The sequence below is a fragment of the Nicotiana attenuata genome, unplaced genomic scaffold (genome assembly GCF_001879085.1).
Source record: "Nicotiana attenuata strain UT unplaced genomic scaffold, NIATTr2, whole genome shotgun sequence".
In the NCBI taxonomy this organism is placed as follows: domain Eukaryota; kingdom Viridiplantae; phylum Streptophyta; class Magnoliopsida; order Solanales; family Solanaceae; genus Nicotiana; species Nicotiana attenuata.
Window position 1 is genome coordinate 828,087 of NW_017670239.1, and position 14,043 is coordinate 842,129.

The 14,043-nt window shown below is 38.5% G+C and overlaps 1 protein-coding gene across 3 annotated transcripts in view; it reads left to right on the forward strand.

The window, feature by feature from the left end:
• The window catches only part of LOC109236452 (histone-lysine N-methyltransferase ASHH2-like), a 28,264-nt gene extending 14,571 nt beyond the window's left edge, over window positions 1–13,693 (forward strand). For all 3 annotated transcript variants that reach the window (XM_019402633.1, XM_019402632.1, XM_019402631.1), the window contains 9 exons: window positions 2,703–2,759; window positions 5,133–6,012; window positions 6,091–6,146; window positions 6,644–6,723; window positions 6,834–6,916; window positions 7,003–7,082; window positions 9,570–9,649; window positions 11,283–11,328; window positions 12,272–13,693. In XM_019402633.1, the coding sequence (XP_019258178.1) occupies window positions 2,703–2,759; window positions 5,133–6,012; window positions 6,091–6,146; window positions 6,644–6,723; window positions 6,834–6,916; window positions 7,003–7,082; window positions 9,570–9,649; window positions 11,283–11,328; window positions 12,272–13,393 (2,484 nt within the window). In that variant the 3' untranslated portion in view covers window positions 13,394–13,693. The remainder of the gene's footprint in view (window positions 1–2,702; window positions 2,760–5,132; window positions 6,013–6,090; window positions 6,147–6,643; window positions 6,724–6,833; window positions 6,917–7,002; window positions 7,083–9,569; window positions 9,650–11,282; window positions 11,329–12,271) is intronic.
• Window positions 13,694–14,043: the final 350 nt, after the last annotated feature.

Below are 14,043 nucleotides of genomic sequence, written 5' to 3' on the forward strand. Positions count from 1 at the left end.
GCAAAAGCTTCCCTCCAATTCTAGGGAATAGACACAGAAAAAATAGACAAGGCAAAGGCTCTATTAGAGGGAGACAAAGAATTATAGGAGACAAAATTAGATAAAGGGTGTTTGGTGGTGCAAGATCTGACTCTTCTGAGAGCAATAGGTTCATCTAACTCATTAGGAAATGTAGATAACTCACCAGTAGAAGAAGGTTCAACTTCGGTAGATTGCATGATGGCTTTTTCTGCTCTATTTTTCCTTGAGTACGTTTTCAAATCAGGCCTATCCAAACCCCCAATAGTCTCCCCCTGAATTCTTTCTCCAATTTCACTTTCCCCTGTGAGAATGTCATCAAAAGGTCCATTAGTGGAACTAGGTAGAATCGCCTCTTCCTCCTTACTGCCCTCCCCCTGAAGAGGTGATGAGGTAACACTGAAATAGGGCTCATATTCTCGAAAGGTAACATCCATGCTAACAAAAGATCTCCTAGAGGGATGATGATAACATTTGTAACCTTTCTGTGTCGGAGAATACCCAATAAAAACTAACTTTATAGCTCCAGGATCAAGTTTCCCAGAATTTCTAGTGTGGACAAAGCAAACACACCCAAACACCTTTGGAGGAACAGTATATTCAGTCTTACCCTTTAAAGTTTCCAGAGGACTTTGAAAATTGAGGGGTTTAAGTGGCATTCTGGTGATAAGATTCCCCAGTAAGGTTTTGGTAGATGCATGGTGAACATAAGAGGTCTTGCTACTTCTAACAGATGCCTATTTTTTCTTTAAGCGACCCCATTTTGTGCACTAGTGTAAGGACAATTAGTCTGATGGACTATCCCATGGACTCCAAATAAGCACCAAATCTTTTATCCATGTATTCGTTGCCATTGTGAGTTCTCAAGATTTTTATTTTGGCATCAAACTGAGTACAAATCATCTTATGAAATGACTGAAAACAAGAGAAAACTTCACTTTTGGCTTTTAACAAATATACCCAAGTCATCCTAGTGCAACAATGAATGAAAGTAACAAACCATCGACTACCAGACAAAGAAACAGTTTGGGTAGGACCCCATACATCAGAATGAATAGTCATAAACAGAATTGTGCTTCTATTATCACTCAAAGGATAAGAGTTTCTAGTATGCTTGGCATATTCACACACATCACAGAACAAAGATTCAAATCGAGCCCTTGAAAACAAATCGGGATATAACTTCTTCAAAACAAAGAATGATGGGTGTCCTAACCGTCCATGCCGTTGTATTATTTCTTGGTTGACATCCTTACTTTCCCCAAAAAAGGCTTGACCAGAGTTTTGATTCCCATCTAATATATACAAGTCATCACGCAATCTACCACTGCCTATTCTTTTCCGTGTTTGAAGATCCTGAAAAATACAATTATCGGAAAAATATTCAATTTTACAGTTTAGAGCTTTGGTGATGGCACTAACAGATAAAAGATTGATAGGGAACTCAGGGACATGGAGCACGGATGATAGTTTAATATTAGGAGTACAAATGACAGAACCTGTTCCAGAAATAGGTGTTAAAGAACCATTGGCTATTTTAACATTATCTCCTTTGGGAGACGGAGAATAGTTTTGAATGCCTTTAGAAGAGCCTGTCATGTGTCTATTTGCACCAGAATCGACAATCCAAGAATTAAGGTATCAGCAAAGGCAGTACCTGATTGCACATGATTGGATGTGGCAACGTTAGCAGAGTCAAGTTTGGCTAGGAGGCGATGGAGAAGCTGAATTTCATCCGAAGACAAGATTTCTCCAGAAACCGTCTCCTTGAATGTCTCTATATTTCAGCCCAATCAGAAGGAAATCAGAAGGAGTTTGTGTTGCGGGCAACCAAGAAGAGAGAAAACTCGACCTCTTTGATAAAAAAGGAACCCTAGTGCTGCGAGGGAGATAACTCACCTAAAAGAGGCAGCAATGGCTCTGATACCATGATAAATGGACCTTGGGCCTTACCCAATCCTCAAAAACTAGCTTATGAGGTGAGGATTGCTCAAGACCATATAAGGAGACGAAGGACCTCAAATCCCACCGATGTGAGACAACTCAACAAAAACATTATAAATAGTTACTGCAGCTTAGTTGTTTGCCCAATAATGTATACAAGTGATCAAAAGTGTTGAATTGGTTCTTTTGTGGACTCGATATGTATTGAAAGTCCTATATATGGTCATAACTCTATCTTAGGTAAGCTAAATTATTGAAGTAAAAATGCCATCACTTGCAAACTACATAACAAAGATAAGTTTTAAGCCTGACGCAATCATCTTTACGTTGGGGTTGAATTAGAAAATTTGCAAGATTTTTTCAGTTAGTGTTATCTTACCTTGGTCGTTGGTCACTGTATTATCTGAGAATATGACTGTTTTCTTTTATTATTTTAGGAAAGCTATCTATGTCCATCCAATTATCTGTTTTGATTTTGCATCTTATTATTTCAATTCTAGAGGTATTTTAGAAATAGGAAGTAGCTTCATCGCTTATAGATGCGCCTAAACCTGTGCATCGAGATCCCTTGTTCATTGGGCTAAAATCACACCGAGCTCCCCCCTTCCTCTCCCACCAATTATTTTCAGCAGAAAATGCTTGATATAGTTTCGCACCTAGTTCTCTCAACTTGTTTATATTGAGTGCATGCTTCAATAGTATTAATGTTGTGACACAACTTTCTTTCATTTGCTGAACAGTGGATGGTGAATGGCGAGGTCTGCATTGGACTCTTTGCTTTAAGGGACATTAAGCAGGTAAAGTCTTTTTTCCTATTGTAGTCCATGTTACTTAGTTTTGACTATTTAATATTTTCTTAAATGCTCTGCACATAGCAAAAAAATGTGTCCTCTATACCCCTTACTAAGTTCCAGTCTTATGTACAGCCAACAAGTATACAAGTAGTTCTGAGCACTTTAATACCTAATAAGTTGTAAACATCAGCATAACACATAGCGAAAATTGTAACTGGTGTTTTTGTTGCAATCATCAAATCATGAACTGTGATAAGTACTTCGGTGGTTGCTGCTAGTGATTTCAAAAGTATGGAGGTGAGGTTGGGGCTGCTATGATCTGACCTTAGTGCTGGCTAGCATGTGCTACTACATGGCATACGTTGCCAAAAGAGAGATGTAAACAATACACACTCACAACTAGTCTCTGGACTGAAAAACAAAATATTGTGTGTATGTGTCTCTTTCGTTTTGTTCTTTGTCTTATTTTTGTGAATTAAGAATTTAATTTTGGGAGGATTTTTTGCGTTTGATGTGAGAGAATTGATTTTTATTCTTTTTGGAAACTAGCAAATCAAAACGACAAAATATATTTGAACAAAACAATTGCTTTTTCAAAAGCAATTTCTTTTTTGTTCTTATTGTCAAACATACTTTAAATGTGATGTGCTGATTAGAGATTCTTTTAGGGATTAACATTTGCTAGGTGAAGTGGAATTTTCGGAATTGTTAGAACCTCTTTTAATTTTTAGGGGGGGTCTTTGCTATTCCTGTGGATCTTGTGTCCAGTATCCAGTGGTGTGCATGGGTTGCACCCCCGGTGATTTATTTGACATGCTTTATAGATGCTAAAATGCATACAGAAAGAGTTTTCAAACTTTGGTAACATTAATTTTTCCTCACATAATTTGCTTCTTGTCTGATCTGAAGCTCTATTTTAAAAGGCAGAATTGGGACTCGCCCCGGGGCGGAGCACTCGTAAAATGCCTCTGGGCTTATGTGTGGGGCTTAGTTCCGTGAGACTTATGCCTCGGCCATCGGGGCTTACGTCCCAGATACGCCCAGCGTACTGGGCTCGCCTAATAGAACTTTATGCAATTGTATGTAACTAACCTTGTAAATCCTCAAATTTTCTTAATAAATCGTTGACTATTCAAAATTACTTTTTTCCTAATTATAAATCATTAAGTTGAGAGTATTTTATGGCATAATTAAAATAAAAATTATTGCATCTTATCCACTAAGACTGCTATGATAGTTAAATTTAAATAAATCTTTCATTTGAAAAGTATTTATTTATTAACTTTTGTTATGTCTTTACTATATAATAGTCTATAATTTTTTTAATAATTATTTTTCTAAATACTATTTTTTTCACGTTTACGAGATACAATACTTATTAATTTAATAGCTCAGTATTAGCTAGTAACTATTTACAAATAATTAGTTATCATGGTATTGTATGGTGAATTATGTGTCACTTTATTAACTTGTTGAAACTTAAAAATGAATGATGCTCGAGAATCATATTTAAATTTTGAATTATGTTTTTATATAAATTCTCTTTCAAATAGAAAGCATTATAAATAAAAGGAGTATTTTAGAAAAATATCAAATTATAATATCGAAATTCTTTCAAGATTCATTACTCCTTAATTTCTTATCGAATACATTACTTTTGATGTTTGAGTTGTAACGCCGTTGCAGCTAATTTGCATATTTTATGATATATGTCATACTTTTCGTATTATCCATAGTTGAATTATAATTTATAAATATTTTAAATAGATTATTTGTTATAATTTTATGATTTTAATGTTTTTATAATTATTTTTTATTTTATACTATCTTAAAATTCTTGAAATTAGTAATATTTAAAGATCTGTGGGACTTACGCCCCATGTCTCAGAGCTTACGCCTCGCCTCGTCAGAGGTTAAACGCCTCGCCTCACGCCTCCGCCTTTTAAAACATTGATTTGAAGAATTGCTTCAAGTTGTTAAGAGGGAACAGGTTCTCCATAATATCACTAAATGCATATATATCAAAAGAGTATTACTAAATACATAAATCGGATGGAACTTAAAGAACTAGCAAACTAGGCTCTGTTCAAAGCGTAAATTAAATGCAGAAAAGTTACTGGACTTCAACAACTTCTAGGATATTCCTTAACAATAATAAAAAAAATTCTAGGACATGCTTTCAGTTTCAAGATTTGCTTCCTGTTTTTATTGTGGACTGCAATCAAGGTTTACTTCCCGTTTTTATCGTGGATTGCAATAATTTATTTGGTGTCCAGCCCTTCAGTCTACTGTGAAATCTATAAGCTGCCTGTATGACTATTGAATGGAATCAATTCTTGGCTTAATAGATCACTGTGCTTTGGATGCTATTATCAGGGCGAAGAGGTGACATTTGACTACAATTATGTCCGAGTCTTCGGGGCTGCAGTTAAAAAGTGTGTCTGTGGCTCACCTCATTGTCGGGGCTATATAGGTGGTGACCCGCTAAATGCAGAAGTGATTGTTCAGGATGATTCGGATGATGAGTATCCTGAGCCTGTCATGCTGCATGGGGATGCTGACATGAATCATAAACAAGACAACAGTATTTGTGCTACAAGTGCTATTAATGTTGCTGAAATTAAAATTCAAGGGAAACCGCCTAAAAACAAAAATACAGTGGATGAAACTTTTGCTGGAAATCAGGATACTTCCCATCAAAGACACATGAACAGTGTCGTGGGTCTAGAAAATGTTAATTTGGGTAACCCCGTTGCTGTTGTTAGCTTGAATGCTAGAGAGGAAAGCGTAAACTTCCCTGATGGATCTCCTGCATCATCTTTAAATGCCGAAACATCTGTGGCACTGGAAGCCTCAGAGTGTATGTCTCATTCTTCTGTTCAACCTGTAGAGACTTCTTTGTCATTGAAGGATACATGTGAAACCATGTCTGGAGTGACAAAAGAGTGCTCAGTAGCTGGCGAAGTATCAAAGAACTCTTTCTCTACCACACAGGAATTTGAGGTAACTTCTCTTGATGCAGTGGTTAGCAAGTCTTTGAGAAAGTCAAAATCCAGCAATGGGCGAGAGACACATGATCCCTTAAAACCCTGTCCTTTTGTGAAAACTTCGCGTGAATCACCTTTAGTGAAGAAGGTGAAACAGAGGAATAATGCTGTGAATTCCAGACCCCTGCCTGATGTGGACATGTTGCAAGTTTCACAACCTAAATTCAAGAAACCACCGGATGGCTCCTTACATGGCCATTTTGAAGCAGGTATGTCATCATTATCATTTTGTGGAATCTGCAGATTGTGGAGTACTTTCGCATTATCTTGTTTACCTGAATTTGCAGTTGAAGAGAAACTGAATGAGTTGCTGGATCATAATGGTGGAATAAGCAAACGCAAGGTGAGTAGTTAAAAGCTACAAGATATAATCTGCATTTCTTTCTTTTATATCTTGCTTGGTGATTTGTGATTATTCATTGTGCTGGTTTGTGGGAATGCTCCCCTCTTTTTTACCTTTCTTCTACTGCACTTTGGTGCAGCCTCTTTGGTGTTAATTACAAAAGGGAATAGGCCAAAACGTTGGTGAAAGGGAGGGCTGGGAGTCCATACAGTGGGTGGTAGTAAGGGTTCATTGCTGGGCACATAATGTAGCCCCAGCTTAGTAATGTTTCCATTCACATTTTCATGGTCCTATTTTGATCTTCTGAGGCATTTCCAGTTTCGTAACTCAGCCTTGACTTTAGTAACCTCTCCATTTAGATTTTAATCGTTCTACTATAATATTCTGAAGCATTCCTGTTGTTTTTAACTTCTGCCATATGTGTAAATGTGTGCATGCTGATTCCATGGAACTCTACATTTTCTTTCAGTTATTAGTTTTCCCTTTTCTTGGAGCAGGATGCATCAAGGTGCTACTTGAAGCTCCTCCTTTTAACTGCTGCTTCAGGGGATGGCTGTAATGGTGAAGCTATCCAGAGGTAACAAATGGCTCGCCTCTTTGACTCTTTGTAGTGCTAGGAGTTGAATTCTTAGCTGCTGCTACTTCTTATTTATATAATTTTTAATTTGTGCATTTATTTGTTAGCAGTAATCGGGAACTTTCTATGATCCTTGATGCGATCTTGAAAACAAAGTCACGCACAGTTTTGATGGATATTATGAACAAGAATGGTAATAAATTGGTGCTTATTGCATGTATTAGCTTTTCCTATTTTCAAATATACCGATTGTTGGATCTGTGTTTGTTTTGCTGGTAGGTCTACAGATGTTACACAACATAATGAAGCGATACAGGAGGGAGTTCAATAAGATCCCAATTCTCAGAAAGTTGCTTAAGGTAATGTAGTTATTCTATTGTCCTATACTTCTACTCTAGTGATTGAGTAGTTAGCTTGGAAGTACCAGAATTTGAGAGGTATATCAGAAAATGTCAGTTTTACCACCAGCTAATCATGATCTGCATACTCTTGAGCCAGAAGTTTTTTAACTGACAAATTATTTATTCACTACACAACGTCTTATTTGAGAGGTATATCGGGTTCATGCCTGGTCGTTCGACTACGAATGCTATCCACCTTGTTAGGAGGTTGTTGGAACAGTACAGGGATAAGAAGAAGGATCTGCATATGGTGGTTATTGACTTGGAGAAAGCGTATGACAAGGTCCCTAGGGAGGTGCTCTGGAGATGCCTGGAGTCAAAGGGTGTGCCGGTAGCTTACATTAGAGCGATCAAGGATATGTAAGATGGAGCTAAGACTAGGGTTAAGACCGTGGGAGGAGACTCAGAGCATTTCCCGTTTGTTATGGGTTACACCAAGGATCTGCGCTTAGCCCGTTCTTATTTGCCCTGGTGATGGATGCACTGACACACCATATTCAAGGGGAAGTGCCATAGTGTATGTTATTCGCTGATGACATAGTTCTGATTGATGAGACGCGAGGCGGTGTTAACAAGAGGTTGGAGGTTTGGAGACAGGCCCTCGAGTCTAAGGGTTTCAAGTTAAGCAGGAGTAAGACAGAGTACCTAGAGTGCAAGTTTAGCGCTGAGTCGAGGGAGGAAGGCATGGACGTGAGGCTTGGATCACAGGTCATCCCCAAAAGAGGTAGTTTCAAGTATCTTGAGTTGGTTATACAGGGGAACGGAGAGATCGACGAGGACGTCACTTACCGTATAGGGGTGGGGTGGATGAAATGGAGGCTAGCATCTGGAGTCCTGTGTGACAAGAAAGTGCCACCGATACTCAAAGGTAAGTTTTATAGAGCGGTGGTTAGACCAGCCATGTTGTATGGGGCAGAGTGTTGGCCAGTTAAGAACTCTCATATCCAGAAGATGAAGGTAGCAGAGATGAGGATGTTGAGGTGGATGTGCGGGCACACCAGGATGGATAAGATTAGGAATGAAAATATCAGGAGAAGGTAAGCGTGGGCCCCTGTGGATGACAAGATGCGGGAAGCGAGGCTCAGATGGTTTGGGCACGTGTAGCAGAGGAGCCTTGATGCTCCGGTGAGGAGGTGTGAGCGGTTGGCTTTGGTGGGCACGCGAAGAGGTAGAGGGCAGCCTAAGAAGTATTGGAGAGAGGTGATCTGGCAGGACATGACACGACTGCAGATTTCCGAGGACATGGCCCTTGATAGGAAGGTTTGGAGGTCGAGCATTAGGGTTGTAGGCTAGGGGGTAGTCGAGCTTTTTCTACTTCATACCGGGGACGGCTAGTGGTTATTGTTGTGTCCACACTATCCTTTCTATTTTTCATAGCTCCTGCCTTGATTACTGGTTATTGTTATTGCATGCCATCTATTTTATGGTTTATATGATGCTGTACTATTTCTATGGTTTAAGTTGACGATACTGATATATTGTCTCTTCTTGTTTTATCTCCGTCTTCCTGAGCCGAGGGTCTATCGGAAACAACCTCTCTGCCCCGTCGGGGTAGGAGTAAGGTCTGCGTACACACTATCCTCCCCAGACCCCATTGGGGCATTGTTGTTGTTGCACAACGTCTTAATGTGTCACTCAAACATATTTGTGTATAAACATATATTAAATAGCTAACAGGTTATGGAAAAAAGGTCTCAACTAGCTAACATATAAGTGCAATAATCACTGTAGTTAAGTTTGCCAAAAAGAAAAAAAAAGCATATGGCAAGTTATTTATCATTTCATGCACTGTGAGTAAGTTCAAAGATCAAAGCCGAGTAGCATGGACAATATGCCTACAGTCTGACATTATGATGTCACTAAACAAGTAGGATAATATACATATAATATACTAATTAAACATGAAACACCAGATATACTCTCTGTATTTTATCCATTCTAAAATCAGTAACAATATATTCAAATCATTGAATGGTAGACGGATAAAAACAACGTGAAGTAGTTTCCAACACTGGTAAGAACACAAAATACAATGTCACATCTAAATCTATTAGTAATCTTCTCCTCGTCCTTTATGGCCTTGGAGATTCAAAATTTTCACGAAGTCTCATCAGGTATAAAGAGGTAACATTTGCTCCTTTCAATATTTTGCCTTTAACTAACAAAAAAGTCTTAACAAAAGCAGCAAATTGGTTGGTGATCTAAATGGGTAAGAACATTGTCTTTCTTGTCAATAAGATGCTGTACCAGAAAATTTCGGTGAGACGTACGTCAATATGTAATTGAGCAATATATTAGTGGCTTCTTTAGTCACTTCTTTATTTTGTTGTACCCATTTTTTCCTTAACGTGAGATCTTCTGTTGGCTAAACATCTTCTGTTGGCTAAACATTTTGTCATTTCTATCTTACCAAGCTGGTTTTACAATGTCAACTGTACTTTACAGGTTTTGGAGTATCTAGCTGTAAGAGACATCCTTTCTCCTGAGCACATTAATGGAGACACGTCCAGAGCTGGAGTTGAGAGGTTAGCAGATGTTATCGCATGTTACTTATGTAGAATATTTTTAACTTTTATTATGATAATCTGAGTGGGTTTAATGCCTCCATATGACGTCCAGGTAGAATTTCCTTTTTTGTGTGCAGTGATAAGGATCTAATAAAGCAACTCGAATGTGAAACCCAAATATGAATTACAGTGTAAAGACTAAAAGATATGCGAATGGTAGATTAGAAACTACAGAAGCGGAACTCTTTTACATTAGTTATTTAAGAGAAGGAAAAAAATGGTAGCAGAAACAAAGGTTGCACATTTCATCTAAAAGAAACAAAGGTTGCACAACTGCAATATCAATATGCCACCATATTGGAAGTTCTAAAATGTGGAATTGAAACTTGATTTTGTTTTTAAATTTCTAAATCGGGGAAGAGCTGCTAGAATTTCATCTCGTATCCATATATGATGAGTATATTACATTTGTTTTATTCGCATTGAACTTTTAAGATATTCCATACTACTACTCCCACGTGACGACGGAAAGAGCAACAACTAGAAAGAAATGAGAAGATAGAGATAAAATAAGAAAGAAAGGATAGAATTTAATAGAAGAAGCAACCAGTCAACCCAAGCAAGTAATACCTACCAACTAGCAATTTTACTACAAGAAATAATTCAAGGGGAAGAGAAATTGAACTCATACATGAATACTTGCAAGAAGAATTTAAGAGAGGTTCAATTAAAGAGGTAAAGGATATTAACACAAAGGGATGCTCTCTCTAGAGAGTTCTTCATAAATAATTCATCCAAATCTGGTAAAACCCTATGTTACTCCTATTTACACTACTAGCTAAACAATTGGCTGGGACTCAAGTTCAATTACATTAAAATAATAAAATCCCTAACATAATTAAAAAAGACGTGAGGCTAGTGGGGCGTGTGGGACCAGGCTTGACTCATCCCGGAAACTCTAGTGGTGGTCATGTCTTGGTCAACTCGCGGTCAACATTGGTCAAACCTTGGTAAACACCAATCAAACTTGGTCAACTCTCGATCATCCCTTCGTAAAGCCTCTCCGTGTTCATAATGATTGCAGGCTCGTGGTCATGTTGTCGTTACTTTGTCCCATTGTATACTGTTTGTTAGCTCCATAACTAGGGCAAACAAGCATGGGCTCAATGCTGATTCCTGGTGTAATCCCAATTACCACAGTTATGGGAATATTTCCTACCGCTGTTCACACTTGTCCGTCAACCTAACGACCACATATTTTTTTGTTCAATGTGCAATATCAAACTTTAGAATTAACATTCCAACACTCTCCTCCACTCTATTTTTGTATCTACTTTTTCCTGCAACTTGCTTTAATTTCCTGCGTGCATGCTTGGTTCATTACTTTGCCCTAGAACAATATACCACGTGTAGTGTTACTGAAGTTGATGACAGCTATGACACGTGTTTCCTGACTATTATGGCAATAACGTCTCTCCAAATGCTGACTGACTACTTAGGATTGTGTGTTCTGTCTTATGTGGCGCCCGTCAAATTTTTAACCTGCTTTTGCTTCTTGTAATTCTCTGAAAATCACGTTTATACAATGCCTTTGCAAGCAATAACCCCAGATTCCAAATTACTTCTGAAAGTGTTGTTTTTGGCTCTGCAGCTTTAGGGACTCAATTTTGGGATTGACAGAGCACAAAGACAAACAGGTAATCCAATCTGGTTACCATGCAGGTCTTTTGTTTCCATCAAGTGGTTGTAGAATCACATTCTTTTTCCTTTTAATTGTTCCAGCAAAATATCTGCATTTAATTGATTCTTAAAAAGAGTCGAAATTTCATATTGGTATGAAATTGAAATGCTTCATAGTTATCTCGCAGTTCTGTTCCTTCTCAAAAAAATGAAAAAGAAATAAGAACTCGCAGTTCTGTTTGTGCTTGTTGCTTGATGTTGTGTAGATGCATGAGGAAAGCTGGTTTCGTCAAAGATTATTTCATGTTGTCATCTTGCTTGTTTTAATCTTACTATAAATGATTTAGGCTACTGATTTTCCAATTTCACATTAACTGCATTTGGGGATGATGGATAAGTAAGAGACTAGCATCTTAATTACCCTTGTAAGACAGGAAGGAAGGAAGGAGGTAGCCCTGGGTTAAAAGAGCATGCAACGTACCCGAACCGATCACTACTTGACTGATTGATAGAAGAAAGAGCTAGGCTGGATAAAGGATTGTTTGACCTGGGTCTATCATCTTATAGTTGGGAGTGAAATACAATTTTCTGCTGATCTTAGCTATTAAACTTAAATTAGCTTGATAGAACTTGGTAAGGGAGGTGCTATTTGGGCTAGCTCTATGGTCTTTTCCACGAAGGTTAGTATGCTATATACTAGTGCTGCCGGACAAAGGTTGCATGCACTTTATTCTTACTGCTTTTTCTCGACCTTATGTGTATGCTTCTGTTCCTTTTTTTCTTTTACCCATTGCAATAAATTTTTCACATTCTTGTTATGTTTTTATTGTTGATTCTATGTTTTGATTTATATCTGTAGCCTGATTGCAGGAGTCTTTTCATGTTAATTACTTTGTTTAAAAATTTTCTTTATCAGAACCATTAGGTGACAAAGTATCTATGTGATTTACTGCATGTCAGGTTCATCAAATTGCAAGGAACTTTAGAGATAAGTGGTTACGCAGACCTCTCAGGAACAGAAGCTGCATTGACAGAGATGACAGCCGAATCAACATGCATTCTGGTTCACCTTACAATAGGTGTCTAGCATCACAAAATCAATGGTGCGATTTGGGTGGTAAACCTTCGGAAGCAGCTCAGAATACCTGCCATCCAACAGTTTCATCTGTTCAAGCAGATGCTTGTGTGCCTGATGGCTCCTCTGCTTCATGTTCTGATATCGGGGCAGCCTCTAGGCCAAGGAAACGTAAGCATAAAAGTCGGTGGGATCAAGAGGCTGAAGAAAAGCCAGATCCAAGAAATGAGAGCAATGTAGCTGATGACAAAAGGCAGGTCCTAGATGATGACGCTCCCCCTGGTTATGAATTCCCTCCTGGATTTTTGTTCCCGGTTGAGGCTTGTATGGTTTTATCTGATTCGTGTTCAGCAGCTATTTGTAGTCCCGAAGAACGTAGATGCAGAGAACATCCACTGCCAGTCGTTACGGGGAACTTGCAGCAGCGGTTCATTTCACGATTGCCTGTCTCTTATGGAATTCCATTTTCTGAGGTGCAGCAATTTGGGTCTCCTCAAAAAGGAAGATTTGATGCTTGGACTGTTGCCCCAGGAATACCTTTCCAGCCTTTTCCTCCTTTGCCTCCATATCCCCGTGATAGAAGAGAATCTGTGCCTTCTGCTTCTAATCCGGGTGCAATCAGTGAACTACCTCAAATCACTGGACAAGATTGCCATACTTCTTCTCCTGGTCACTTGGCTCAAAATCCTCCAAGCGTATCTGGAGCAGACCAGCCTCAGGATGGCACTGGATACCAACTTGGCTCTAAACGAGATAGTGACTCTTGTAACTCGGGAAGGAGATACTTTAGGAAGCAAAAGTACAATAATTCAAAATTAGCACCTCCCTGGCTTCGGATAAGAAGTGGCTGGGAATACACAGGAAACAACTCAAGCAATAACATGTGCATTGCAGGTGTAGCAAGCAGGGAAGATGAGTTCAGAAGTATTCATAGTTGGATGGAGCATAACCTTGGAATGCAAGATATGGGGCATACTTTACGACAGCATACTTCCCACAGGTATTAGTTTTATCTTATAGAGGCAAAGTTCTCAGCAGCTTCCAAATTTTCTCCGGTGCTTCTCCTTTTGTACTCGCAATTCTCTGTCACCAACAGAAAATGAAAAGCACCATTTAGATTTTTAAATTTGATTCTTTCATAATTTTTTTTAGGTTTAGGACCAAAGTTACTCTGATTTATTTGATGTCATACATTGACAGTGACCTTAATGCCTCAAAGAGGTAAACTGGCTCATTCTTTTCGTTATTAATTGATTTTTCTTAAAAAAAGTTGTCTGATGGCCTCTATGGAAAGGCGTACGTGTGAATTCCTCGTGTACTTGCTTATGACCCATTTGATTTCTTGGTTGTTGCTTCTGCATATTAGTGTACGCATTGACAGTGACCTTAATGCCTCAAAGAGGTAAACTGGCTCATTCTTTTCGTTATTAATTGATTTTTCTTAAAAAAAGTTGTCTGATGGCCTCTATGGAAAGGCGTACGTGTGAATTCCTCGTGTACTTGCTTATGACCCATTTGATTTCTTGGTTGTTGCTTCTGCATATTAGTGTACGCATGGACCTAGAAATTAATTCTGCCAGGGGCATTGGGCTTACGTAAATCTTGTGTATAGTAGATTTCTTTTCTTTTCCTTCCATTTTTTGAGGTAATGGACCTG